The sequence below is a fragment of the Colius striatus genome, chromosome 1 (assembly GCF_028858725.1).
Source record: "Colius striatus isolate bColStr4 chromosome 1, bColStr4.1.hap1, whole genome shotgun sequence".
Taxonomy (NCBI): Eukaryota; Metazoa; Chordata; class Aves; order Coliiformes; family Coliidae; genus Colius; species Colius striatus.
In genome coordinates, this window is record NC_084759.1 from 428,057 (window position 1) to 455,856 (window position 27,800).

The following is a 27,800-nucleotide window of genomic DNA, read 5'->3' on the forward strand; positions in this document are numbered from 1 at the left end:
GGCAAGTGCAGAGGGTCTGTCCCAAGGCACACTGCTGGTGGGATCTTGTTGCCCCATCTACCCCTCAGAGGGGGCTCAGCCATGCCCTGAGCCAGCGAGGAGCTGTGGCCTGGCACAGTGGGAACAGACCGCCCAGCCTGTTGCCATCTCCGGTTCCCACAGGTGCCCACTGGCTCAGGAGGGGACTCGGGGTCTGCACCAGCAGCAGAGCAAAGCAGAGCCCGGCCCCTCTACCTGGGAGCTGGCCATGAGCCCTCCGGAGCTCTGCACAGCGGGGAGGAGGAGGATTGGTGCTGGTGCCGAGCCCCCCCGCCTCGGTGCTGGCTGGCACACGCTGCCCAGGCCCCGCAGGCGCTGCCCTCCCCAGCAGCCTCCCCAGGTTTCGGTAACAATGGTTTATTGGGCGCTGGCTGTTCCGTGGCCGGGCCGGAGGCGGCGGTGAAGCGCGAAGCCGGGACGGTGCCAGCGGGACGAGCCCCGGGACGAGCCGGGGGCCGGGCCCTGCCTGGTGTGAGGCGGCTGGGGGGCAGCTGCTGGGGGCCTGGGGACAGGGGCACGGGGCAGCCCTGTCCCGGCCCGGGGCGGCGGCAGCGTCTGTACCGTGTGTCCGTGGCTGGCGCCGGGCGAGGGGCGGCCCCGGCCCCCCGGCCCGGGGGGGTGAAGGCACTTGGGGCTGGCGGGGGCGGGGGCGGCGCTGGGGGAGGCGTCTCCCGCAGCCGCTACTTCTCCTGCATCTTCTCCAGGATGGGCACGATCATGTCGAACTTGGGGCGCTTGGCCGGGTCCTCGTTCATGCAGATCTTCATCAGCTTGCAGATGTGTGGGGAGATGCCGGGGGGGATGGTGGGACGCAGCCCCTCCAGGGCCACCTGCGAGCGGCATCAGGGCAGGATCAGGCCCCTGGACGTCTGTCCTTCCCCTCCCCAGGCCGTGGGGTCTGGCCCAGCCTGCTCCTCACCTTCATGCCGATCTCCATGTTGGACAGGTCTGCAAACGGTACCTCCCGGGTCACCAGCTCCCACAGCAGCACGGCGAAGCTCCACATGTCAGCCGAGCGCCGGTTGATCTCCTCTGGCTTCTTCTGCAGGGCTGCAGGACAGAGGCTGAGCGGGGCAGGGGGCCAGCGAGGGGCCCAGCACCAGCAGCAGGGGCCTGGCCACCCCCTGCTCACCTTCTGGTGCCACCCAGGCCGGCGCGTACATCCGCCCCGGGCACTGGAACGAGAACTTCACGTCTGCCATGCTGATCCGTGCCGTCATGTCCTCGTCAATCTGGGGACAGAGAGGTGTCAGAGGGGTGTCGGGAGCGTCAGGGCAGTGGCAGGGGGTTGTCAGAAGCATCAGGCAGGTGTCTGAAGTGTCAGGGGTGCATCAGAGGGGTGTCAGAGGGATGTCAGATGGGAGTCAGGAGTGTCAGAGGGCATCAGAGGGGTGTCAGAGGGATATTGGGGTGTTAGGGATATCAGAGGAGCGTGAGGCTGCCCTGCAGCAGGGGGCTGCCCTGGCTGAGCGCTCACCATGACGCTGCGGCTGTTGAGGTGGTGGCGGGGGATGAGCGGCTCCAGCGTGTGCAGGAAGGCCATGCCCCGAGCGATGTCCAGCGCGAACTTCACCGCCTGCATCTGGTCCACCACAAAGTCTGCAGGGACGGAGGGAGGGAGAGGGCAGAGAGTGAGGAAGAGGATGCGTGTGGGAGGTGCAGGCTGAGCCCAGCACGCTGGAGCTGCAGCTGGAGGGGCCCCAACCGCCCCCCAGCCTGTGCAGAAGCAGCTCTGTGGGGAGGGGGAGCTGCCCTGGCCCCACACTCACTCGTCCCCTCGTGCAGCACGTTGTAGAGGGAGCCGTAGGGCATCCAGTGGCTGATGACGATGGGGTGGGGGGCTGGGGGGGCCTGGCAGGCGCCCAGCACCGGCAGCACGTTGGGGTGGGAGAAGATCCTGTAGGAGGAAAGTGACAGCCCTGAGCACAAGCGCTGCCAGCTGTGCTCCCAGGGCCCCCCTGACCCCGGGGGGCTCCTGCCCACCTCCCCCCGCAGCCAGCCCTGCCCGGGCGCTGCAGCCAGCCCCTCACCGCAGCTTCGGGTACTCCTCGTTGAAGTCTCGGCTCTTCCGGGTCGTCCAGTCCCGGATCTTCAGCATTTTGATGATGATGTCGTTGCCCTGCCAGCGGCCCTTCCACAGCTGTGGGAGTGGGGGCACTGGGGCAGGGCTGCAGGGACCCCCAGCACCTCCTGGCCCCTCGCACTGAGCTGGGGGGGCCATGGAGCCCCCTGCACCGAGCGGTCCCCAGCGACACCCAAAGAGCAAACCACGGCCCCATAGCCCACCCTGCAGCCCCAGGCAGCTGTGCTCAGCTCTGTGGGGCTGGAGAGGGCAGTGGGGCTGGGGAGGACTCTGTGGGGCTGAGGAGGGCAGTGGGCTGTGGGGCTGGGGAGGACTCTGTGGGGCTGAGGAGGGCAGTGGGCTGTGGGGCTGGGGAAGACTCTGTGGGGCTGAGGAGGGCAGTGGGCTGTGGGGCTGGGGAGGACTCTGTGGGGCTGGGGAGGGCAGTGGGCTGTGGGGCTGGGGAGGACTCTGTGGGGCTGGGGAGGGCAGTGGGCTGTGGGGCTGGGGAAGACTCTGTGGGGCTGAGGAGGGCAGTGGGCTGTGGGGCTGGGGAAGACTCTGTGGGGCTGGGGAAGACTCTGTGGGGCTGAGGAGGGCAGTGGGCTGTGGGGCTGGGGAGGACTCTGTGGGGCTGAGGAGGGCAGTGGGCTGTGGGGCTGGGGAGGACTCTGTGGGGCTGAGGAGGGCAGTGGGCTGTGGGGCTGGGGAGGACTCTGTGGGGCTGGGGAGGGCAGTGGGCTGTGGGGCTGGGGAAGACTCTGTGGGGCTGAGGAGGGCAGTGGGCTGTGGGGCTGGGGAAGACTCTGTGGGGCTGGGGAAGACTCTGTGGGGCTGAGGAGGGCAGTGGGCTGTGGGGCTGGGGAGGACTCTGTGGGGCTGGGGAGGGCAGTGGGGGCTGGGGAGGGCAGTGGGGGCTGGGGAGGACTCTGTGGGGGCTGGGGAGGGCAGTGGGCTGTGGGGCTGGGGAGGACTCTGTGGGGCTGAGGAGAGCAGTGGGCTGTGGGGCTGGGGAGGACTCTGTGGGGCTGAGGAGGGCAGTGGGCTGTGGGGCTGGGGAGGACTCTGTGGGGCTGAGGAGAGCAGTGGGCTGTGGGGCTGGGGAGGACTCTGTGGGGCTGAGGAGAGCAGTGGGCTGTGGGGCTGGGGAGGACTCTGTGGGGCTGAGGAGGGCAGTGGGCTGTGGGGCTGGGGAAGACTCTGTGGGGCTGAGGAGGGCAGTGGGGCTCAGCTGCCCTGTCCTGGGGGCAACACGCTCACCTACCTCTCCTGACTGATTCTCATTCAGCTTCTGGCTCAGGCTCAGCTGTTTGAAGTCAATTCCAGCGAGTTTGTTGAGTGTCCCGTTTCCTGTAAGAGAAGGAGGAGCTGCAGTCCCCGGGGGGCACAGCAGGGTACAGCCCCTGGAGGGCACAGTGGGTGCAGCCCCCGGGGGGCACAGGGGGTGCAGCCCCTGCCGTGTGCCCCAGGCCGAGGGAAGCAGCATCCTTACGGGGCCGCGTGCGGGTCGTGCCCTTCCAGAAGGTGTCCTTGTAGGGGATCTTGGTGAGGCTCTGGCCCAGCTTCTCCGCTCGCTCTGCAGGGGCACAGGGGACAAGGCGTTGGGCAGCAGGAGCAGAGCTGGCTGCTGCTGCCTGGGGGGCTGGGACAGACCCTGCTACCTTTCAGGGCGTCTCGCAGCGGTGCCTTGGCCTTGTCCAGCGGCGTCTCACCATATTTGTTGGCGATGCTGACCAGGGCCCCGTTGCCCACCAGGTCCTGAGAGAGGAGCAGCGAGCACCTGCAGAGCTTGCTGTGCTCTCCTCAGCCTCGTCCCAGACACCTGCCCCTGCCTCTCCCTCCCTGTGCCCCTCCAGCCACCCCCCACCTCCCCATGCCCCCAGCTGCCCCTGCCTCTCCCTGCCTGTGCCCCCCTGCCCCTGCCTCACCCCTGTGCCCCCCTGTCCCTGCCTCTCCCTCCCCATCTCCCCCCAGCCACCCTTCACCTCCCTGTGCCCCCTTGCCTCTCCCTCCCCATGCCCCTGGCTGCCCCTGCCTCTCCCTGCTCATGCCCCCCACTGCCCCAGTGCCTCTGCTCACCTCGGCCACCGTGTCGTGCCCCCAGAAGCAGGCGTAGTGCAGCGGCGTGTTCCCGTGCTCGTTCACCGCGTTGATGTCGGCTTTGAACTGCACCAGCTGGGGAGGGGGACACAGGCCCCGTCAGCCCAGAGCCCACCCTGCCCTGGGACAGGGCAAAGGCACCACCAGCAGCACAACCCCCTCGGTGCTGCCCTGGGAAGGGGGCTGAGGCTGGGCACAGGCTTTTGTGGGGAGGGGATTAGTGCTGAGGGGTGCAGAGGTGGGGATGGTGTGCACCCATGCTGAGGGAGCTGGCGGGTGAGTGCTGGGCAGGCAGAGCTGGGGGCTGCACGGGGGCAGGGCACGAGGAAGGGGCTGGACACAGGGGCAGGGTGCTGGGGAATGGGCAGAGCGTTGGGGAAGGGCGCTGGGGCAGGGTGCTGGGGAAGGGACAAGGTGCTGGTGCTGGGGCAGGGTGTTTGGGCAAGGGGAGGGTGCTGGGGCAGGGACAGGATGCTGAGGAAGGGGCAGGGTGCTGAGGAAGGGGCAGGGTGCAGGGGCAGGGTGCTGGGGCAGGGGCCGTGTGTGTCCTTGGGCACCTTCTGCACGATGTCGCGGTGCCCGTGGCTGGCGGCCAGGTGCAGCGGCGTGTCGTCGCCGCGGTTCATGACGTTGATGCGCGCTCCCCGCATGATCAGCATGTCCACCACGTTGGAGCGGCCCTCGCGGCACGCCCAGTGCAGGGGGCTGAAGCCGTGGTCATCCCTGCGAGGGGAACCGGGCAGGAGTTTATTCCCTGCAGGGGCTGCCAGGCATTGGAAGGGGCTGCCCAGGGAGCTGCTGCAGTCACTGTCCCTGGACGGGTTTCAGAGCCGGGTGGGTGTTGCACTGAGGGCAATGGGCTGCTGGGTGCTGGGGCTGGGACAGAGGCTGCACTCCATGGGCTGAAAGGTCTGTCCAGTTGAAACGGTTCTGTGATTCTATTCCATGATTGCAGGGCTCTGCTGAGCGGCTGCTGCTGCCCAGGCGCTGCCCACAGCCCCGTGCCAGGGGGTACCGACCCATGGGGGTGAAAGGGACAGGCTGAGCACCTCCCCTGCTCATCCCAGCCCCACGGGGGCCCCCGAGGCCCCGGCCAAGTCCCATCTTCTCCAGGGCTGAATCACGGAGGCGCTGACAGGAGCCACATCCCCTCTGCTGGCCCCCCTTGCTCCGGCAGCGCCTGGCCAAGTAAGGGAGGAGGAGACCAGCCGGGCCTTAAAAGGATATTAGGGCCTGGCAAGCAGAGGCTGCAGCATCCCTGGCCCCCTCCAGCTCCCCAACCTGTGCCCTGCACCCAGCATGGACCAGGGCGCACCCACACACACACACCCCCCCCTCCAGGGTCCTGAAGGAGCTGCTGGTGCAAGGAGATGCTGTGGGGGCAGATGCGGACAGGGCCAGCTGGGCACAGACCCCTGCACAGCCCCTGGCCCTGCAGCAGCTCCCTGCCCCCCATCCTGCCCAGAGAGGGGCCAGGGACAGGGAGAGGGGCCGGGGGCAGGGAGAGGGGCCGGGGGCAGGGAGAGGGGCCAGGGGCAGGGAGAGGGGCCGGGGGCAGGGAGAGGGATCAGGGGCAGGGAGAGGGGCCGGGGGCAGGGAGAGGGGCCGGGGGCAGGGGCTGTGCCCAGCACCCCCCAGCCCCTCAGCGTCCGGCAGTGGCCGGAGGACGTGCAGCCCTCATGCCTCAGCCATGCCGTAACTTCCTCCGGCAGGAGGAGCCGAATCCCACCCCCTCCCCAGGACAGGGAGCAGCGGAAGCCAGCCCCAGGCCTGGTCCAGCGGCGGGGCCAAGCCGGGGCAGAGCCGGGGCCTCTCCTGCTCACCCCTGGTTGAGGTCGTTCTCGGTGTTGTCCAGCCAGAGCCGCACGGCCACCGCGTTGCCCTCTCGGCACTGTGTGAAGATGTCGTCCATGGCGGCGGGAGCTGCAGGGAGGGGGCTGTGAGGACGCAGGGCTCCTGACCCCCCCTTCCCACACCAGCCCAGGGGCCCGGGCACGGGCTCCCACGGCCCCTCTGCTCCCCCCAGCCCTCGGCTGGGCCGTGTCCCCGGGGCAGCGAAGGCAGGAGCTGCGTGTCCCCCTCAGACCACCGCAGGCAGAGCTGGACTCGGGGCTGAAGGGGAAGTTTGGGACGGGCTCCAGCGCCCTGGGTGCCTCCAGCAGCTCGCAGGAAGCGGATCTGGCACCCACAGGCTTATCTGCAGCCCCAGACAGACCCCAGCGCCCGCATCTCCTGCGAGGGGAGGGGAGGGGAGGGGGCAGAGCTGCAAGGGCCAGTGCCCCCCTGCACGGGATCCTGCAGCCCCACAGGCCCTCCCGGTCCCCAGCTCTGCCCCGAGCACGGCTGAGCTCCCAACTGACATCCCAGCACAGAGACAGGCCAAGGGCTGCTCCTGCTGCCATTGTCAAGGCCTTGACAGCGGTGGCCTCGCTGGCACCCCAGGCTCTGCTGGCACCCTGAGCTGAGCTGACACCCGAGGCTGAGCTGACAGATGAGGGCTGAGCTGACACCCGGGGCTGAGCTGACAGATCAGGGCTGAGCTGACACCCGGGGCTGAGCTGACAGATCAGGGCTGAGCTGACACCCGGGGCTGAGCTGACACACCAGGGCTGAGCTGACACACCAGGGCTCTGCTGACGCTCGGGGCTGAGCTGACAGACCAGGGCTCTGCTGACACCAGGAGCTGAGCTGACACTCAGAGCTGAGCTGACAGACACCCCAGGCTCTGCTGGCACCCCAGACTGAGCTGACAGACCCCAGGGCTGTGCTGTCACAGCTCCCCAGGAGCATGGGCTGTGTCTGCCCAGGGCAGGTGGGGGGACATGGGGCTGCCCTTGGCGAGTGCCCCAGCGTGGATGCAGAGACAGACCCAGCACGGTGCCCCAGCACACACCCCCCTGAGCCTGGCAGCTGCATGGGACAAGGGAGCCAAGGCACCGGCCTCACAGCCCACACCCTCAAAGGGTCTTCACAGGCACCAGAATCAGCCCTGGCACTGCCAGAGCAGCATCCTGAGTGCTCCTGTCTCACTGGCTGCAGGGGACAGAGTGGCCCTGCCCACAGGGGCTGTGGGGAGGAGGGACCGTGCCCTGACTTGGCATCCCACAGGTCCTGCCAGCCCCAGGGCTGATGGCACTGTCCCCAGATGGGATTCCCCACTCACTCATCTGGGACAGGACCAGGGAAGGGACACCCCAGCGACACCTCATCCCTGTGGGACCTGCATCCTGCTGTCACCACGGCCTCCCTTCCACCAGCCCTGCTCAGCTGGGGCTGCCGCAATCCTGCCCAGCACCACACCATCCCCCGCCCAGCACCACACCAGCTCCTGCCCAGCACCACACCATCCCCTGCCCAGCACCACACCAGCTCCTGCCCAGCTCATCACCACACCAGCTCCTGCCCAGCACTACATCAGCTCCTGCCCAGCACCACACCAGCTCCTGCCCAGCTCATCACCGCACCAGCTCCTGCCCAGCTCATCACCACACCATCTCCTGCCCAGCACCACACCATTCCCTGCCCAGCACCACACCATCTCCTGCCCAGCACCACACCATCTCCTGCCCAGCACCACACCATTCCCTGCCCAGCACCACACCATCTCCAGCCCAGCACCACACCAGCTCCTGCTCAGCACCACACCAGCTCCTGCCCAGCTCATCACCACACCAGCTCCTGCCCAGCACACCAGCTCCTGCCCAACCCAGCACCGCACGAGCTCCTGTTCAGCACCACACCAGCTCCTGCCCAGCACGGCACCAGCTCCCCAATTGCCCAGTAGCCACGTCAGCCCTGCTGAGCCCCCGGGGTCCCTCCCCACACCACTCAGACCACGGCCCCAGGGTGGGGAGGCCAAGGCTGCCCCAGGCTGCCCCGTGCTGCCCCCACCCGCCCCCAGCCCTGTCCCAAGACCCTTTCCCACGGCTCCCTGCACCCCTCCAGCCCCATCCCCATCCTGCCCCGGGACTCGGCCCAGCCGTGGGCCCCAGCGTGCCTCGACGCCCGGTACCGGCCCCACGCCAGCCCTGGGCACAGGGACCCGGGGCAGCCCCAGCCGCTGCCCGGCCCAGCCCCGGCTCCGCGCCGCTGTTCTCCCGTTTCCCGCCGCATCGGCACCCCGCGCCCATCACCCGGCCCGGGCCGGCCCCGGCCCCGGCCCCAGCCCTGACGGGCCCGGCCCGGCCGTGTCGTGCCCCCGCCGCGTTCCTCCCGACCCCCGCCTGTCCCGGCCTGGCCTCGCTCCAGGCCCGAGCCATCCCGCAGCCGCACACCCGCTGCCCTGGGGCCGGGCCAGGGCAGACAGCACAGCGGCGCAGCGTCCAGCCGCCGCGTCCCCGGGCGGCCCGGCCCGTCGCGGCCCGGCCCGGCCGCCCCTTACCGGCTCCGGCGGCGGCGCAGGGCGGCGGCTCGCGGGCAGCGCGCGGGCTCCGCCCCGGCCGCGACAGCGCCCCCTGCCGGCCGCCCCGCGCCCGCCGGCCTCGGGCTCCGCGCTGCGGGCAGCGGCGGCTGCGGGGGCGGGGACGGGGCGGGGAGCCGGGGGCGAGCGAGGGGGGCACCGGACGGAGCGATCCGGGCCCCGCCGAGCCTCCCGGCCGCAGGGGGGCGCTGCCGGCGCGGGGCCGCTCTGTCCCCTCCGGCCGCCCCACACGTGTGTAGCGGCCGCGCCGGCGCCGCTGAGCCCGGGGCCGGGGCCGGGGCCGGGGCCGGTCCTGGGCAGCCCCGCGGGCGCCGGGCCATGCTCGCGGAGGAGCAGCGGAACAGCGCGGCGCAAGGCCCGGCGCGGCCGGTAAGGCTGTGCGCGCCAGGCCGCGCCGGGCCGGTTCCCGCGGCAGGTGACCCGATTCCCCGCTCCTCCCTCCCGCAGGGCCCCGCGGGGAAGCGGCGGCGGGGCCGGGGGCAGCCTGCGCACGGGGAGCCCCCGCGGAAGCGTGTCGGGAAGCGGAGGCAGGCCGGCGGGCAGCGGGCTGCGGTGGAGGGACGCACGGCGGGTCCCGGGCAGCCCCAGGCGGAGCAGCGCCCGGCCACAGGTACCCCGGGGCCGGCCGTGACGGGAACCCGGCCGGAGACCGCCCGCCGCCGCCCTCACGTTCCTCCCGCTCCCGCAGATGCGGAGCCCGGGGCGGCGGAACGGCGGCCGAGCAGGAGGCAGCGGCGGGAGCAGCAGCGGAGAAAGAAGAAGCGGCGGCAGGAGAGCGACGGGCTCCCGGCGGCACCGGCGGCCTCGGAGCTGCCCGTCCCGGCAGCGGCTCCCGCGGGCCGGTCCGCGGCCCTGCGTGCGCGGATGGAGGAGCGGCTGCGGGCCGCGCGGTTCCGGTACATCAACCAGCAGCTCTACACGTCCAGCAGCCGCGACGCCGCCCGGCTCTTCCAGAGCGACCCCGAGGCGTTCGACATCTACCACCGCGGCTTCGCGCAGCAGGTGGGGCGCTGGCCCCACAACCCCGTGCAGCGCATCATCCGCTACCTGCGGCGACGGTGAGAGCGAGCACGGCCGGGACGGGGCCGCTCCCACGCCGGGGGGCCCGGGGGAAGCAGAGCCCTGAGCCCCCCGCTGCCCCCTGCAGGCCGGCCTCGCTCGTGGTGGCGGATTTTGGGTGCGGGGACTGCAAACTCGCAACCAGCGTGAAGAACAAGGTTCACTGCTTTGACCTGGTGCCTCTCAGCCCGCTGGTCACCGTCTGCGACATGGCCGAGGTAGGGGCACGGGGCTGAGCGGCACGGCATCGCGCCCACAGGCATCGGCGGGGTGGCGCTGCCTGGCAGGCTGCACGCCAGGCAGCACGTCGTGGGGAACGTGTGGGGGGTGGCAGGGGGTGCTGGGGGATCCAGAGGGTCCCACGGGCAAGGAGGAGTGTGTGTCTCGGAGACTGGGGTGCCTCTGTGGGCTCTCCAGAGCAGGGCTTGGGTTGGATCTGGGAGCCCGATGGGCAGCGAGGCTGTGCAGAGCTGCCCAGCCCCGTCACCATCCTGCTCCCGGGCCGGGGCTCTGGCAGGTGCCACTGGCGGACGAGTCGGTGGACGTCGCGGTGTTCTGCCTGGCGCTGATGGGCACCAACCTGCAGGAGATCCTGGGAGAGGCCAACCGTGTGCTGAAGCAGGGGTAGGCAGGGCTGGGCCAGGCCAGGCTGCCAGGCACGGGACGGGGCTGAGCTGCCCTCCGGGCTGGGGGCCAGCACCGCTCAGCGCTGGGGGTCCCGCAGGGGCACTCTGCTGGTGGCCGAGGTGACCAGTCGCTTCGAGGACATCCGAGCCTTTCTGAACGCCATGGCTCAGCTGGGCTTCAAAAGCGTCTCCAAGGTGTGTCCTCGGGTGGGGGGTGCTGGGCACTGGGGGTGCTGGGCCTCTGGGGAGCGGGGAGCCCCCGAGACAGGAGCTGGGGTCTCTTTCAAGGGCATGGTGCAGCCTGGTGCTGGTGGGAGGTGGCCCCAGGGTGTCCCAGCACCCTGGAGGCAGTGGGGTGGGGGTCACGGGGCTTGGGAGCTGGTGGGGACCGGGGGCTTGGGAGGTGGATCATGAGGCCTGGGTGCCGATGGTGCTGGGGGGTTATGAGGTCAGGAGGTGATGGGGTAATTGGGGGACATGGGTGTTTAGGGGGGTGGGAAGTTATGGGGTCAGGAGGCTTGGAAGGTGGAGGGGGATTATAGGTCCTGTGTGATGATGGGGGGTGTTATGGGGCCCAGGTGCTGATGGGATCTGAGAGATGGGGGTGAGGAATCACGAGCGCTGGGTGCTGAAGGGGGCAGGGGGGTGATTACGGTGTGGGGGCGGGTGGAATCCAGGGTGCTGATGGGGTCGGGCATCCCGGGTTGGGGGAGTCCCGGGGCCCGTGCTGAGGCGGTGGGGGATGGATTTGGGGGGGGTCCCGGGGCCCGTGCTGAGGCGGTGGGGGATGGATTTGGGGGGGGTCCCGGGGCCCGTGCTGAGGCGGTGGGGGATGGATTTGGGAGGGGTCCCGCAACCCGTGCTGAGGCGGTGGGGGATGGATTTGGGGGGGTCCCGCAGCCCGTGCTGAGGCGGTGGGGGATGGATTTGGGAGGGGTCCCGCAGCCCGTGCTGAGGCGGTGGGGGATGGATTTGGGGGGGTCCTGCAGCCCGTGCTGAGGCGGTGGGGGATGGATTTGGGGGGGTCCTGCAGCCCGTGCTGAGGCGGTGGGGGATGGATTTGGGGGGGGTCCCGGGGCCCGTGCTGAGGCGGTGGGGGATGGATTTGGGAGGGGTCCCGCAGCCCGTGCTGAGGCGGTGGGGGATGGATTTGGGAGGGTCCCGCGGCCCGTGCTGAGGCGGTGGGGGATGGATTTGGGGGGGTCCTGCAGCCCGTGCTGAGGCGGTGGGGGATGGATTTGGGGGGGGTCCCGGGGCCCGTGCTGAGGCGGTGGGGGATGGATTTGGGAGGGGTCCCGCAGCCCGTGCTGAGGCGGTGGGGGATGGATTTGGGAGGGGTCCCGCAGCCCGTGCTGAAGCGGTGGGGGATGGATTTGGGGGGGTCCCGCGGCCCGTGCTGAGGCGGCGGCCGTACCCCCCCCAGGACCTGTCCAACGCTTTCTTCGTGCTGCTGGAGTTCTCCAAGACCGGCGCTGCCCGCTGCCGCCGGCTGCCGGGGCTGCGGCTGCGGCCGTGCCTGTACAAGCGGCGCTGAGCAATAAACGCGCGGATCCCGCACGGCGCGCGCCTGGTGCGGGGCGGGGCCGGGGGCGGGGCGGCGCGTGCGCGGGGCGCGGGGCCTGCGCGGCGGCGGCTCGTTCCGTTCCCGGCCGCTCCGTTCCGGGCCGAGCCGCGATGTCGGCGCCGGGCGGGCCGGGCCCCGGCGCGGGGCCGCTGGACATCAACCGCGCCGGCGTGGCCGAGCTCGAGGGTGCGCTCAGCGGGATCGGCCGCCGCCGCGCCCGCGGCATCGTGCGGAAGAGAGAGGTGCGGGCCGGGGCTCCGGGGCGGGGGCGGCGGAACGGAACGGAGCCGGGCGGGAGGCGGCAGCGGCCGGCGCGCTCGGGCCGGGCCGGGCAGAGCCTCGCTGGCGGCCGGGGCCTGCGGCCGTGTCCCCCGGGCCGCTGCCGGCCGTGTCCCGGGTGAGCCCTCCCAGGCCGCTGGCGTCGGACGCCGGGCGCAGACAGCCCGAGCTGCCGGGCGGCGGGGGCCGGAGCGGGAAGGGGCAGAGGCCTGTCCGGTGTGGTCAGGATGGGCTGCAGCTCCTGCCCTTCCCCGCGGCTCGGCCCCGTCATCTCCAAATGACAGCGCAGGAGCCGCCCGCCCGCGGTCGTCACTCGGGAGGGCTGAGCCGTGACACAGCCCCGAGGAGGGCGGCCGCGGCCCTGGGCCGGGGCTGCCGCGGCAGGGCCGGCAGGATGGGTGCTGGGCTGGCCCGGCAGGATCGGTGCTGAGCTGGCCCGGCAGGATGGCTGCTGGGCTGGCCCGGCAGGATGGGTGCTGAGCTGGCCCGGCAGGATCGGTGCTGGGCTGGCCCGGCAGGATGGGTGCTGGGCTGGCCCGGCAGGATGGGTGCTGGGCTGGCCCGGCAGGATCGGTGCTGAGCTGGCCCGGCAGGATGGCTGCTGGGCTGGGCCCGGCAGGATGGGTGCTGAGCTGGCCCGGCAGGATCGGTGCTGGGCTGGCCCGGCAGGATGGGTGCTGAGCTGGCCCGGCAGGATCGGTGCTGGGCTGGCCCGGCAGGATCGGTGCTGGGCTGGCCCGGCAGGATGGGTGCTGAGCTGGCCCGGCAGGATCGGTGCTGGGCTGGCCCGGCAGGATCGGTGCTGAGCTGGGCCGACAGGATGGGTGCTGGGCTGGCCCGGCAGGATCGGTGCTGAGCTGGCCCGGCAGGATCGGTGCTGGGACACGGTGTGTGCCCAAGCCAGGGCAAGCGGGAGGCCCGGGGCCGGGGAAGGGTGGGCTGGGGGGATGTCTGGGAGAGGGGGCTGCGAGGGGCAGGTCCCCAGCAGGAGGGTGAAGGCTGCGGAGCCGGGAGAGTGGGAGCCGTGTCAGCAGCGGGCTGGGGGCATGAGAGGGGCTGGGCGCTGGGGCTGGGGCTGCGCTTCAGGCTGGACCCTTCCCAGGAGAGAAGCAGCAGAAATGCCTTGAAACGACGAGTCTGAGAGGATGGATAACCAGACCTTGCTTTGGCCTCGGTGCCCGTGTCAGCTGGGGGGACATTTCCCACCCTAGGGTCCTGCCCCCCCCCTTCGCCCCGTGGCAGTTGCCTCTCGGGACCCCACGGCCGGTGGGGCCGGCTGCCAGCGCAGGGCTGTGGGTGCCACACACACGCGTGTCTGTGTGTGCCCGGGAGCAGGCAGGGGCTGGCGTTCCCTGGAGCTGAGGGCCAGGGGCTGCTCCCACTCCTGGTGCCAGCTGCCTGGGAGGCTCTCTCCCCCTTCCTGAGCCTTCAGCCTTTGCTGTTGGGCTGCTGCTGGCCATGTCTGCAGCAGCTCGGTGCTGTGCCTGCTCCTTGCAGCCGTCCTTCGGCACAGGGCAGGTTTGTGAGCTGGGGGAGGTTGCAGGGGCAGGGCTGCTCAGGGCAGGAGGTGTCCCTTGGGCACAGGGACCTGCAGCACAAAGCCTGCCCTGGCACCCTGACCCTCCTTCCTCCCTGCAGGGAGCTGCTGCTGGGCTGGGCAGGAAAGAGCCCGGCTGAGGGAGCTTGGTGCTGTTTGGAGGCTGGTGCCTGGCTTTCTTGGCTCTGTATTGAATTAGAATGGTTTGAGTTTGGAGGGACCTTAAAGGTCACCTAATTCCCCGTTCCTTGCCATGGGCAGGGCCACCTTCCCCCAGCCCCATCCAACCTGCCCCTGGGCACTGCCAGGGCTGGGGCAGCCACAGCCTCTCTGGGCAGGCTGTGCCAGGGCCTCAGCAGCCTCCCAGGGAACAGCTTCTGCCTCCCAGCTCCCCTCTGGCACTCTGGAGCCAGCAGCCCTTGTCCTGTCCCTCCAGGCCCTTGTAAATGTCAGATCTTGGTTCTCTTCTCACAGGAGCTGAAGGGCTTCAACTCACTTGATGATCTTCTCCACGTCAAAGGCATCACCACCCGCATCTTGGAGCTGAACAGTCAGCGGATGACTTGCAGGAGGCCAAGCAACTCGGAAGCTGCAAGGCCAAACCCCAGTCTGCAAGGAGACAGCAAAGCTGCTGCACCCCAGGTAGGAAAAGCTGCCCAGATGGGCTGTGGAGGCTCCTCTGCAGACATCCCAACCCAGCTGGATGAGTCCCTGTGTGCCCTGCTCTAGGTGCTGCTGCTCTGGCAGGGGGGTTGCACTGGATGAGCTTCCCAGGTCCCTTCCAGCCCTTGTGATTCTGTGAAAAGCAGGGTAGGGCTCCTCTGCCCGCCTGGTGTGGATCCTGGGATGCTCCCTCCAGCAGTGCAGGGGCTGGGGAGGGCAGCTGGCACTGGCAGAGGGATGGAGGAAGTTTATGGGGGAGGAGACTCACCTGTTTTGAGGCTGAATCAGGAAGCCCTGGTGATGCTGAGGAATGCTGCGCCCTTTCCAACAGCCCCAGGGTCTGTCCACAGCCCCCTGTGAGATGGGAGTGTCCTGACAGAGGCTGAGGCTGCCAGCTGGCTCTGCTCTGTGTGTCCTGCATGGAGCCCTGAGCCTGAGCCTGGGCTGGAGCTGCCCTGGCTGCTGCGGTGCCTCAGCCCCAACGTCCCCAGCAATGCCCTGACCCCAGAGGACACCCTGGGCTGCTTCTGCCCCAGAGCAGCTCCTGCAGACTCTTGCTCAGTTCCACTAATTGTTCACCGTGGGAGGTCAGGGCTGGGTGTGGAGGGAGATTCTTCCCCTGGACTGACAGCTGGGAAGGCCAGAGCCAGAGCCCACATCTCCAGCCGAGCTGTGTCTGGTGGGAGCAGTGGCCAGTGTGTGGGCTGGCACGTGCCCAGCCCGGCCCCAGGGGCTCCTCCAGCAGCCTGGGGGTGTTTGTGGGGCTGAGGCTGTTCCCTGCACTGCCCTGCCAAGCCCCTGGCAGCGTGGGCAGGGGAAGGTGGCTGCCCTGAGCTGCATTCCTGCCTGGGAGATGTCAGCAGTGGTTCTGGCCCTGTGCTGCCCCAGGAGCGTTGTCCTCGAGTTTGTTATCATCCTGCTGTCCTGGATACCAGAGAAGTGCTGGAGAAGCCCAGGCTGGGTGCTCCCTCCACAGAAAATGGGTCCAGGGGAGTTTTGGTGTCCCACCTCTGGTCTGGCTACTGCCTCTGGCCTGAGCCTCTTCCAAGCCCATGTGCTGTGCTGGAGCGGCCCTGGCTGGGTGCTGTGAGGAGATGAGCAGCCTGCCCTGCTCTGGGGACACTCCAGGGCTTGGCACGTGCTCTCTGAGGCCCTGTGGTCCTCGTGAATAAACCCAGCCCTGGCTGCAGAGAACCTTGTGGTGCTTGGCAGGGGCCCTGCAGGGCAGCTGGTTCTTCCCTCCCCAGGTGTGTTTTTGTATGTGACCAAACAGCTTCTTCCCTTACAAAAAATGCTGTGTGCAGATCTCGAGTCGTTTCAGGGAGGAGATTGAGCAATATCTTCATGCTTTAAGCTTCCTTTTTAAAAGTATGGGCTGGGCTGGGCAGTGCAGGGCTGGCTTGCAGCTGGGGGCTCCTTCTGCTTCCCTGCTCAGCTTCCCCCAGTGACCCCCGCTCCTCCCTGGCCCCTGCACTGCAGGATGAGCCATCCCTGGCCCTGCCTGCCCAGCCTTGCCTCTGGCTGTGCTGAAGAGCCTCTGGCTGTGCTGAAGGGCCTCTGACCAGGTTCAGCCAGCTTGCCAAGCGTTGCAGGTCGCACCCTCTGACTGCCCTCTCCTTGCTGCCCACCCAAGTGTCAGTTTTAAGATACAGTCAGGAAAGGTTTTATCTGTTGCCATATGATAAACAAACCAGACTGTGGCTTCCCACACCTCCTCCTTGGGGGTCTACACTGGGCCTGCCATGGAGGATCTGCTGTTTCCCATGGACAGGGATGTTTTGGGGCCTGTTGGCTGGCTCAGTGCTGCCCGAACTGTCTGTTTCTGTTTGAGAAGACCTGGGAATAAACTCATCTCAGTTTGACACTGGGCCCTGTCCTTTATCGATCACTCGTTGGACCCTGTGCCAGCCTCTCTTTTGCCAGGTGTTTGGTGATGGAAAGACTTGTTTTTCTCCTGCCTTCCTTGATTTTGGCACAGTTCTCACTCTCCTGGTCCTTGCAGTTTGTCCTGCATTCCAGCATTTACCTGAGGTAACTGCTGTGGGCAGTGACAAGGGCAAGGAGCAATGGGTATAAACTGGAAGAACAGAAGAGGTTGCAAAGAAACACAAGGAAGAATTTCTTTCCTGTTGAGGTGAGGGAGCACTGACAGGGGCTGCCCAGATGGGCTGTGGAGGCTCCTTCTCTGGAGACATTCCAGCCCAGCTGGATGAGTTCCTGTGTGCCCTGCTCTAGGTGCTGCTGCTCTGACAGGGGGCTTGTACTGGATGAGCTTTTGAAGTCCTTTCCAGCCCTTGAGATTCTGTGATCTGCTGTGCTGCTCTCCAGGACTCTTGGGTGCAAGTTATCCCAGGCTGCTGATGGGGTGATGCATTGGAGCACAGCTGCTTGTCCCTGTGCCCTACAGGGGCCCTGTGCTGCATCCTCCAGGTCGCTGCTGCAGTTGGTGTGAGCTGTGTCCTCAGTGCTGCTCTCGGGGCAGGGAGGGTTCAGGTGGTGTTAGACAGGCACACACTGCTCCAGCCTCTGCAGTGACAGTTGCTCCTGCTCAGGTGGACTGGAGGGTGAGGAGAGGTCTGAGATGTAGCATGTGCCTCCCCTCTGGTGCTGGGGCCCGGCCATACAGTGGCCCTGGCATGTGAAGCTCTGTATGGCAGCCCTGGTGTGTGATGGCCACGTAGGGAAGCCATGGCATGCAGCAGGCCCAATGTGCAGCAACCCCTTGCAGTGACCCCAGAGTGCACTGTACTCATGCAGCAGCCCCAGCATGCTGCAGCTCCGGTGTGCAGCAGCCTCGTGTGGGAGCCATGATGTGCAGTGGTCCCAGCACGTGGTGGCCCCAGCATGCAACAGCCCTGTGCGGCATCTCCAGCATGCAGCAGCTCCGGTATGCAATGGTCCTGGTGTGTGGTAGCTCTGTGCTGCAGCCCTGGCATGTGGCAGCCCCAGCATGCAGCAGCCCTGGTGTGTGACAGCCCTGATGTGCAGTGGCCCTGGCTTGCAGTGGCCCAAGAATGCAATGGTCCTGTACAGTGGCCCCAGCATGTGGCAACCCCAGCGTGCAGCTGCCCTAGCACACAGTGGCCCTGTGTATGGCGACCACAGTGTGTCTGGCGTGCGGCAGCCCTGGCTTGCAGCAGCCCCTTGCAGCAGCCCCAACATGCATCAGCTCTGCAGTGTCCCCACTGCAGTGGGTGAGAGCAGGGGCTGCTGAGGCTGCAGGCAGGGAGGCAGCTCCTCGCTGGCACTCCCAGGGTGTCCCTGCTTCTGCTCAGTCACAGAGCTGCCAGTGCCACTGTCTCAGGTCCCGCTGCAGCCACGCTGCCCTGCAGGGCTGGCAAGTGCCTGATCCCCAGGTCAGTGCATGGCTGCAGCTGAGTGTGAGCCCAGGGAGCGCCTGGGTGCCTGAGTCTGCTCCCCTGTCCCCACCCTCGGCCCCCTGGGTTCATCACCCCCCGCTCCATGCTGCAGAGGGGACCCTCGTGCTCCCCCAGCAACCCTGGCGTGGGCCAGACCCAGCACACCCCACAGCCCTGACCTGACCCTCCCTCTCCCTGGGTTGTAGGTGCCAGCGGCAGAGGAGGAGGAGGATGGCTCTGGCCCCTGGGAGCCGGAGCGCTCTGGGCAAGGGAGCCCAGGGTCGGGCCCAGAGGCCGACAGCTCTGCTGGGCAAGTGGCACAGGAGCCCGCCGGCCCCACAGTCAGCGGGGAGCAGGAAGAGGAGGAGGAGGAAGACGAGGAAGAAGGAAGCTGCTACAGCGAGGAAGGGGAGGATGGCGGCAACGTGTACTTCTATTACACCATCGGGGAGCGCTGGATCGACTACCTGCAGCGGACTGAGGACGGCGGCCTCCTCCGGCACGTGCGGCCCAAGGTAACGCCGGGGGCCCGGACACGGGCTCTGCCGTGGGGCTGGGGCACCCTGCAAGCAGCTGATGCTGACAGGCCACCCGTGGTCCTGTGCTGGTAGCTGGTGGCCTCAGAGCCTACAGACCCCTGCTGCTCGCCACAGTGGTGGTGCCGGAGGGGGCCGTGGGCTGCCACAGCATTTGAGGTTCCTGCTGCTTGGGGGGTCATTGCTGCTGCAGACCCCCAGCATGTGCCAAGAGCTGGAGGTGCCTGGACCCCCTGGGAGCTCCCTGGCACAGAGGCTGCTCAGCAGCCATTGTCCTGTCTGGCTGTGGGGCTGGGGGAAGGAGCCTGGTCCTGACCCGTCTGGCTGCTGCTGGTGGTCCCCTGGCAGCCCCTGGCCGTGCCCAGCCCCACAGAGCTGCCCCCAGCATGCCGGGGTCCCTGAGCTGGGGGATCAAGCAAAGGCCTCAGGCAGGTTTCTGCTGGGGATGGATGTTGTGGCAAGAAGCATTGGACTCCCCTGAGTGTAGATGCAGCATGCATCAGGCTCAGGATGGGAGGGAAAGACCCCCAGCTCCCCCACAGCTACCCACCAGCGCTCCTCACCCTCCCCACCATCCCCAGTCACTGCACCTCGTACACAGAGCCAGGAGGACGTGCTGATGAAGCCGTGTCGGGGCTGGGTCTGTGCCCAGCCCAGCTCACAGTGGCTGCCCAGCGTGGGGCTGTGCTGGAGCAGCTCTGCCTGCTGGTGTGGGGCTGTGGCCAAGCAGAACTGCCCATGGATCTTCTCAGTCCCTGGCTTTGCCCCTGGGCAGCTGTTTTGCTGCCTTTCCCATCAGGTTTGACATTGCCCCCGCAAGGACCAAGTTCCATTTCTCCCACTGGAGTTAACTCTTGTGCCTGCTGCAGAGGGGGCAGGGGCTGCCTGTGGCCTGGGCAGGGGCTGCCTGTGGCCTGGGTGGGCAGTGCATGGCTGGCTGGGCACGGAGGGCCAGCTTCTGCTGCTTTAACTTGTCGTCTCCTTGCAGATGAAGCGGAAGTCAGAGAACGGCCTGGACGGCAGAGCCCTGTCCCCCGGTAAAAAGCTGTGCAAGGGCTCCGAGTTCAGCAGGTGAGAGCTGGGAGGAGCCTCTGCCACCAGCCGCAGCTTGCAGCCGCCTCCCTGTCCCGCTGAGGCGGTGCAGAGATGCAGAACCCCCCTGGGGCTGGTCCCGAGGGGCTCCCAGCCCCACCAGTCCGTGGGGCAGGCTGCTCCTGTAGCTGTGGCCCGGTGCAAGCGATGTGGGGGCTGGGGGCTCGCAGCGTGGCCCAGAGCGGCACAGGCGTCTCACCTTTGGCTCGGTGTGTCTCGCTCCGTGCAGGACGCTGGGTCCCTGCATGCCCAGCCCCACCACCACCTTCGGGGAGCTGCGCAACGCCAAGGCGGCGCAGGCGCGGCGGCGCTGCATGCCCTCGGTGGCCCCTCCGCCCGAGCTGCAGGACTGGCTCCGCACCTTCCAGGTGGGCTGGGGGTCTCGCCTCGGGGGCGCCAGGGGAGCTGTGGGGCTGCAGGCAGGAGAGGGAGCCCGGCCCCAGGGAGCTTGCCTGCATGAAGCCCACCACAGGCAGGGGTTTGGGTGCCACAGCGGGGTTCTGGTGAGGCTCTGCCCAGGGTCAAGGGGCACACTGGCAGTGTGAGCCCCCCCCCCTTGCCCCCTGCGCCCTGCAGTGATGTTGCTTTGTCTGCCATCACTCAGGATTGTGCTCCATCTCCTGTGGCTCATGGAGCTCCCAGTCCCATTGCTGTGGCTCCTCTTGGGATCTAAGGGCAGAGCCCACTGTGCCCGTGCTGGGGCTGTCTCTGCCAGGGCTGGGGTGGGGGCACGGGCACTGCCAGGGGCTGCCCCTCACGCTGGCAATGTGACTGATGTCGTCTCCTCAGCGATGGAGTGGCCCAGAGAAGCTGCTTGCTCTGGACGAGCTCATCGACCGCTGCGAGCCCTCCCAGATCAAGTACATGATGCAGGTCATTGAGCCCCAGTTCCAGAGAGACTTCATTTCCCTGCTGCCCAAAGAGGTGAGTCGAGGCACAGGCTGGACTGGCCCCACCAGCAGCCCATGGTGTGTGTCCCTCTGACTCAGCTTCTGCTCCTGCAGCTGGCACTCTACGTCCTCTCCTTCCTGGAGCCCCGCGACCTGCTCCGAGCTGCCCAGACCTGTCGCTACTGGAGGGTCTTGGCTGAAGACAACCTGCTGTGGAGAGAGAAATGCCGTGAGGAGGGTAAGGAGCTCCTCTCCCCACAGCATGTGGCACAGCCAGGGGGTCAGTGGTGGGCAGCCCAGAGCCCCCACAGGCACCCTGAGGCATCCCACTGTGTGTTCCTGGGGATGGGCAGCCCAGAGCCCCCACAGGCACCCTGAGGCATCCCACTGTGTGTTCCTGGGGATGGGCAGCCCACAGCCCCCACAGGCACCCTGAGGCATCCCACTGTGTGTTCCTGGGGATGGGCAGCCCACAGCCCCCACAGGCACCCTGAGGCATCGCACTGTGTGCTCCTGGGGATGGGCAGCCCACAGCCCCCCTGGGCACCCTGAGGCATCCCACTGTGTGTTCCTGCCACAGGCATCGAGGAGCCCCTGAACCTGCGGAAGCGGCGGCTGCTGAGCCCCGGCTTCATGTACAGCCCCTGGAAATTCGCCTTCATGAGGCAGCACAAGATCGACATGAACTGGCGCAGTGGGGAGCTCAAAGCCCCCAAGGTGAGTGTGTGCAGGGGCCTTGCTGAGGCAGGCCCCAGGCTCTGGCAGGTAGGAAGTGGCAGAGAAACATCCATGAGCAATAGGGTGAGAATGACACTAGGAATTCTGAAAGCACCTGGGGAGAAGATTCACAAGCTTGTCCCGTCCTCAGGAGGCACAGGCCAGGAGCATCCACCTGCAAAAACTGGATGTGGAGTTGCAGCCCCCAGCACTGCTCGCTCCCACCTGCCCCCTGCCCTGCTCCACTCCAGCCAGCAGCACTTTGGGCTTGGGCTCAGCAACACCGTGAGCCTGTGCTGCAGAGCAGGGCGTTTCTGTCTCCCTGTCCCTCCTCTGGCCTCGGGGCAGGGCTGCAGCCTCCTGGCATCCAGGGAGAGGTGCAGCCATGCCACAGCTCAGCAACACCTCGTCCTTGGCACGAGGTCTCAGCTTATGGGGGTGTTTAGTCCCCACTATGGTCCCTGCCCACCCGTCGCCCTGCCTGAGAGGCAGCAGAGCAGAGCCCCAGCTCCCCTTCTCTCTGCTCTGGGAACAGCCTCCCTCCCGCTGCTCCCCGCTCTGCAGATGTGTCACAGACACACAGATGTGTCTGCAGATGTGACAGGCAGAGAGCAGCAGTGCCCTGCACAGGGCTGTGGCTGCAGGGGCTGCACCACAGCAGCACGCTGGCACCAGGCAGCCCCTTCCCCAGACCCCCCACACCACGCAGATGGCCACTCTGTCCCTTCCCCAAGCTGGGGGGACATTGAGTGTATTCCCTCAAAAGGCATCTCTGGGCATGTTTCCACACCGAGCTGCTGCCTGTCCTCGTGCAGGGTCTGTCTGAGGTGCCCCCTCCTTCCCCAGGACCCTGCCCCCTCGCTGCCCCCATGCAGGGGGAACACGGCTGCTGCCCACAGGAACAGAGCTGGTGGTCGTCCTCTGCTCATGGCCACAGCTTCCAGACCCAGGGCAGGACGCCAGCCCTGAGCTCAGCAGCTTGGGCAGCATTCATAGCCACAGGGGTCCCTGGAGCCCACTGTACCCCAGCAGCAGCCACCACGGGCCCCCCGGCTCCTGCTGTAGCGCAGGGCAGGGGCAGGGACCCGTCTGCCCTCCCTTCCCAAGGGCTGCTGAGGGGGCTCTGCAGGGATCTGCCCTGTACCCTCCTCACTCCCGGCGCTCTGTGCAGGTGCTGAAGGGACACGACGACCACGTCATCACCTGCCTGCAGTTCTGTGGCAACCGCATCGTCAGCGGCTCGGATGACAACACGCTCAAGGTGTGGTCGGCCGTCACGGGGGAGGTGAGTGCCCATGCCGGGCCCTGCTGGCGTGGGGAGTGGGGGCACACTGCTGCTGGGGCTCCTCACACCACTGCTGGGCTCCTCACACCACTGCTGGGCTCCCCACACTGCTGCCTGAGCTCCCCACAGTGCTGCTGGGGCTCCCCACAGTGCTGCTGGGGCTCCTCACACTGCTGCTGGGGCTCCTCACACTGCTGCTGGGGCTCCTCACACTGCTGCTGGGGCTCCTCACACTGCTGCTGGGGCTCCCTACACTGCTGCCTGAGCTCCCCACACTGCTGCTGGGGCTCCCCACACTGCTGCTGGGGCTCCCCACACTGCTGCTGGGGCTCCCCACACTGCTGCCTGGGCTCCTCACACTGCTGCTGGGGCTCCTCACACCGCTGCTGGGGCTCCTCACACTGCTGCTGGGGCTCCCCACACTGCTGCTGGGGCTCCCCACACTGCTGCTGTGGCTCCCCACACTGCTGCCTGGGCTCCTCACACCGCTGCTGGGGCTCCTCACACTGCTGCTGGGGCTCCTCACACTGCTGCTGGGGCTCCCCACACTGCTGCTGGGGCTCCTCACACTGCTGCTGGGGCTCCTCACACTGCTGCTGGGGCTCCTCACACCGCTGCTGTGGCTCCTCACACCGCTGCTGGGCTCCTCACACCGCTGCTGGGCTCCCCACACTGCTGCTGGGGCTCCCCACACTGCTGCTGGGGCTCCTCACACCGCTGCTGGGCTCCCCACACTGCTGCTGTGGCTCCCCACACTGCTGCCTGGGCTCCTCACACTGCTGCTGGGGCTCCCCACACTGCTGCTGGGGCTCCCCACACTGCTGCCTGAGCTCCCCACACTGCTGCCTGGGCTCCTCACACTGCTGCTGGGGCTCCTCACACTGCTGCTGGGGCTCCCCACACTGCTGCCTGAGCTCCTCACACTGCTGCCGGGGCTCCCCACACTGCTGCTGGGCTCCCCACACTGCTGCCTGGGCTCCCCACACTGCTGCTGGGGCTCCCCACACTGCTGCTGGGGCTCCTCACACTGCTGCTGGGGCTCCCCACGCTGCTGCCCGAGCTCCCCACGCTGCTGCCCGAGCTCCCCACACTGCTGCTGGGCTCCTCACACTGCTGCTGGGGCTCCCCACACTGCTGCTGGGGCTCCCCACACTGCTGCTGGGGCTCCTCACACTGCTGCTGGGGCTCCCCACACTGCTGCTGGGGCTCCTCACACTGCTGCTGGGGCTCCCCACACTGCTGCCTGGGCTCCCTATGCAACAGCGATGTTTTGGGGGGATTTATCTGTTCCCTGGCAAAGCACAACCACAGAGGATCTGGTGATACGGCAGCTGAGAGCAGTGGGAGGAGCTGCCAGGAGCTGCCAGCCTGGGGCTGCACCAGCATCTGAGCAAGGGCTGCCCTGCACCTTGGCACTGGCAGTCGGCACATGTGGCATCCCTCCTGGGGATCTGGGAAGGGGGAGAAACCACGGGGCTTCAGGTAGCCAGGGGAGGTTGAGACTGGAGCTGAGGCAGAGCTTTTTACCTGAGAGGGGTGTCAGCCCCTGTGCCAGGCTGCCCGGGGAGCTGGGGCAGTGCCCAGCCCTGGAGGGATCCCAAAGCCCTGGGGTGAGGTGCTGAGGGCTGTGGGTCAGTGGTGGCTGAGGGGAGGGTTGGACTGCAGCAGCTTCAGGGACTTTAACATCCAAAAGTATTCTATGATTGCCATCACGGGGAGGACTCTGTAGGGCCTGAGTCTGCCCCGCAGAGCCCCGCTGCCCCGTGCCCATGGGCCCTGTGCTTGGCGCTGCCTTTCCTCGGCTGCTCAGCCCTTCCCGCCTCAGCCCTGCCTCTCGCCCTCCGCAGTGCGTGCAGACGCTGGTCGGCCACACAGGGGGTGTGTGGTCGTCCCAGATGAGGGACAGCGTCGTCATCAGCGGCTCCACCGACCGCACGCTCAAGGTGTGGAACGCGGACACGGGCGAGTGCGTGCACACGCTGTACGGGCACACGTCCACGGTGCGCTGCATGCACCTGCATGGCAACAGGTACGGCGGGGGCTGCCACGGGCTGCGGCAGCCCATGGGGCTGGGGGAGTGTGGGAGGGGACGGGGCTGGGAGCATCTGGGACTGGAAGATCATACAATCACAGTCACAGCAAGGCGGGGCTGGAAGGGACCTGCAGAGCTCATCCAGCCCAACCCCCTGCAGAAGCAGCTCCCACCTAGATCAGGTCACACAGGAACGTGTCCAGGGGGGTCTTGAAGCCCTCCAAGGAAGGAGCCTCCACACCCTCCCTGGGCAGACTGGGCCAGGGCTCCCTCCCCTCACAGGGAAACACTTTGTCCTTGTGTTTCAATGGAACTGTTTGTGTTCCAGCCTCATCCCATCACCCCTTGTCTTGTTGCTGGATACAACAAGTGCTGCCCCAAGCTCCTGACACCCACCAGTGAGATGTTTGTCACTTAATGAGCTCCCCCCTCAGTCTCCTCCAGACTGAACAGCCCCAGGTCCTGCAGCCTTTCCTCAGAAGGAAGATGCTCCAGTGCCCTGATCATCTCGGTGTCCCTGCCACGTGGGATGTGGTGTCCCTGGTACATGAAAGGGGGTTGTAGTGAGGTGGGGGCCAGTCTCTTCTCTCCAGTTATGAGTGTCAGGACAAGAGGAAAGGGGCTGGAGTTGGCCCAGGGGAGGCTGAGGCTGGAGCTGAGGCAGAACTGTTTCCCTGAGAGGGGTGTGAGCCCCTGTGCCAGGCTGCCCAGGGAGCTGGGGCAGTGCCCAGCCCTGGAGGGATCCCAAAGCTGTGGGGCTGAGGTGCTGAGGGCTGTGGCTCAGTGGTGGCCGTGGCAGGGTGAGGGAGGGTTGGGCTCCAGGGGCTTTTGCAGCCCTGATGGCTCTGTGTGGAGGGTGAGCCAGGGCAGGCGCTGTGCCCGGCTGCCTCGGCTGTGCCCGCAGGGTGGTGAGCGGCTCCCGGGATGCCACGCTGCGCCTGTGGGACATCGAGAGCGGGCAGTGCCTGCACGTGCTGATGGGGCACGTGGCCGCCGTGCGCTGCGTCCAGTACGACGGGCACAAGGTGGTGAGCGGCGCCTACGACTACACGGTCAAGGTGTGGGACCCCGAGAGCGAGAGCTGCACCCACACGCTGCAGGGACACACCAACCGCGTCTACTCCCTGCAGGTGAGCCCCGGCCCTTCCCACTCCCCTGCTGCAGGGGACGCGCAGGCCCCGGCTGTCCCTGCGCTGAGGCACTGCCTGCCCCACCGCCCCGGCCCCACACACACCTGGGGCAGCGCCCCACGGCTCTGCTTCCTGGGGGGCAGACACTGCCGAGCGCGTGGGCACCCTGCGTAGCCTGAGGGGCCATGAGCACATTGCCTACTGCGCTGTGCCCAAGCCTGGGGAGCAGGCTGCCAGGAGCAGCCCCCCTTTCATGGGCAGTTGTTGGGATTGAGCCTGCTGGGAACCCCTTCTTTCCCCAGCAGTGGTGGAGAGCAGACTGCTGGGAGCAGCCCCCTTTCCCCAGCAGTGGTGGGGAATAGGCTGCCAGGAGGAGCCCCACTTTCATGGGCAGTTGTGAGGAGCAGGCTGCCAGGAGCAGCCCCCTTTCCCCAGCAGTGGTGAGGCGCAGACTGCTGGGAGCCCCCCTTTTCCCCAGCAGTGGTGGGGAGCAGGCTGCCAGGAGCAGCCCCCATTTCTCCAGCAGTCATGGGGAGCAGGCTGCTGGGAGCCCTTTCCCCACCAGTGGTGGGGTTGCTGGGAGCTCCCCCTTTCCTCAGCAGTAGTGGGGAGCAGGCTGCCAGGAGCAGCCCCCCTTTCATGGGCAGTTGTGAAGAGCAGGCTGCCAGGAGCAGCCCCCTTTCTGGTCAGTGGTGGGGAGCAGGCTGCTGGGAGCCCTTTCCCCAGCAGTGGTGGGGGCTGAGCCGTGTCTCTCGGGGCAGTTCGATGGGACGCACATCGTCAGCGGCTCCCTGGACACGTCGATCCGGGTGTGGGACGTGGAGAGTGGGAACTGCCTGCACACCCTCATGGGGCACCAGTCGCTCACCAGCGGCATGGAGCTGCGGGACAACATCCTCGTGTCTGGCAACGCCGACTCCACCGTCAAGATCTGGGACATCAAGACCGGCCAGTGCCTGCAGACGCTGCAGGGTGAGTGCAGGGGCTGAGGCACGGCTGCTGGAGCAGGGCTGCTCCTGCCTACTCCTGGGGTGGGAGTGTGGGGGAACTGACTGACAGACCCTCTGCTGAGGGGCTGCAGCGTGGCCAGAGCCAGGCACAGGGCTGGGGAAGGGGCTGGAGCACAAGGGGGCTGGGGAGGGGCTGAGGGAATGGGGGTGTTGAGCCTGGAGAAGAGGAGCCTGAGGGGACACAGCAGCACTCTCTGACACTCCCTCACAGCAGCCTGTGCCTGGGGAGGTCAGTCTCTGCTCCTGAGCTACAAGTGACAAGAGGAAAGGGGCTGGAGTTGGCCCAGGGGAGGCTGAGGCTGGAGCTGAGACAGAACTGTTTCCCTGAGAGGGGTGTCAGCCCTGTGCCAGGCTGCCCAGGGAGCTGGGGCAGTGCCCAGCCCTGGAGGGAACCCAAAGCCCTGGGGTGAGGTGCTGAGGGCTGTGGCTCAGTGCTGGCTGTGGCAGGGTGAGGGGAGGGCTGGGCTCCAGCAGCTTCAGGGGCTTTAACAACCCAAATGCTTCTGTGATCCCAGGGCCCAGCAAGCACCAGAGCGCCGTGACCTGCCTGCAGTTCAGCTCCAAGTTTGTGGTGACCAGCTCTGACGACGGTACCGTCAAGCTCTGGGACCTGAAGACGGGCGAGTTCGTCCGGAACCTGGTGGCCCTGGAGAGCGGGGGCAGCGGGGGCGTCGTGTGGCGCATCCGCGCCTCCAACACCAAGCTGGTGTGCGCCGTGGGCAGCCGCAACGGCACCGAGGAGACCAAGCTGCTGGTGCTGGACTTCGATGTGGACCTGAAATGAACCTGGCGGGTCCGGGCTGGGGAGGAGGATCCCGCGGGCCGGGCGTAGCGGCTGGTCCTGGTGGGGCTGGCCCCGGCGCAGGCGCGAGCCCCCCGCGGGCTGTACATACCGTTTGCACCCATCTGGGCCTTATTTATATACGTGTGACCTCCCTGGGGGGAGCCTGCGCCCGGCTGGGCGCTGTACAGAGGAAGCAGCATGTTTTTTACACACTAATATATCGATCTATTTCTGTACCTGGGGCTTTCTTTACCCCTGCTCTCCCCCAGGCCCTTCCTGAGCCGAGCTGAGCTCTCTGCAGCCCAGACTGTGTGGCTCCAGGCAGCAAGGGCGAGGGCACAGGCTTCCCGTGGAGCCACTGCACACACATCTGGTGCAGCATCCTCTGCCCTGTGTGCCGTGGTCTGTGAACTCCCGCTGCTTTGTTCTGGGTAGTGGAGGGCTGGTGCTGGGCAGTGCCACAGCAGCATGGCCCGAGGGCTGGCCAGGCAGGGCAGCTGGTAGAGCTGCCCCAGGGAGATGCAGCTGCAGGACTGTGTGTAGGGGGAGCAAAGCTGTGAGCTGATGCTTCTGTTCCTTCTGTCCTGCTCTGAGATGGCGGAGGGGAGCGGGCAGG

The 27,800-nt window shown here is 67.6% G+C and overlaps 2 protein-coding genes across 9 annotated transcripts; one reads left to right on the top strand and one right to left on the bottom strand.

Annotated features, from left to right (window-relative positions):
• Positions 1–380: 380 nt before the first annotated feature.
• ILK (integrin linked kinase) lies at positions 381–8,641 on the bottom strand. 3 transcript variants are annotated; one of them, XM_061989843.1, is made up of 13 exons: positions 8,583–8,641; positions 6,025–6,124; positions 4,759–4,924; positions 4,181–4,276; positions 3,763–3,859; positions 3,594–3,677; positions 3,366–3,451; positions 2,070–2,179; positions 1,809–1,936; positions 1,517–1,638; positions 1,172–1,271; positions 959–1,089; positions 381–869 (listed from the first exon to the last, which is right to left on the bottom strand). In XM_061989843.1, the coding sequence occupies exons 2-13, from the start codon at positions 6,111–6,113 to the stop codon at positions 720–722; spliced, it is 1,359 nt and encodes a 452-aa protein (XP_061845827.1). In that variant the 5' UTR covers positions 6,114–6,124; positions 8,583–8,641; the 3' UTR covers positions 381–719. The 3 variants fall into 3 exon arrangements, with proteins under 3 accessions (XP_061845827.1, XP_061845836.1, XP_061845845.1); XM_061989852.1 differs by lacking the exon at positions 8,583–8,641 and adding an exon at positions 8,476–8,561; XM_061989861.1 differs by lacking the exons at positions 3,366–3,451; positions 3,763–3,859; positions 8,583–8,641 and having other exon boundaries at positions 6,025–8,087.
• On the top strand, positions 5,325–27,420 carry RRP8 (ribosomal RNA processing 8). Of its 6 annotated transcripts, none has more exons than XM_061989811.1 (18): positions 5,325–5,389; positions 9,069–9,231; positions 9,310–9,679; positions 9,769–9,898; positions 10,198–10,304; positions 10,405–10,501; positions 14,161–14,328; positions 17,915–18,223; positions 19,233–19,315; positions 19,566–19,704; positions 20,126–20,260; positions 20,341–20,464; positions 20,807–20,943; positions 22,115–22,228; positions 24,076–24,257; positions 25,165–25,390; positions 26,152–26,362; positions 26,916–27,420. In XM_061989811.1, the coding sequence occupies exons 3-18, from the start codon at positions 9,486–9,488 to the stop codon at positions 27,182–27,184; spliced, it is 2,625 nt and encodes an 874-aa protein (XP_061845795.1). In that variant the 5' UTR covers positions 5,325–5,389; positions 9,069–9,231; positions 9,310–9,485; the 3' UTR covers positions 27,185–27,420. The 6 variants fall into 6 exon arrangements, with proteins under 6 accessions (XP_061845795.1, XP_061845788.1, XP_061845778.1 ...); XM_061989784.1 differs by lacking the exon at positions 5,325–5,389 and adding an exon at positions 8,856–8,990; XM_061989775.1 differs by lacking the exon at positions 5,325–5,389 and having other exon boundaries at positions 8,856–9,231.
• Positions 27,421–27,800: the final 380 nt, after the last annotated feature.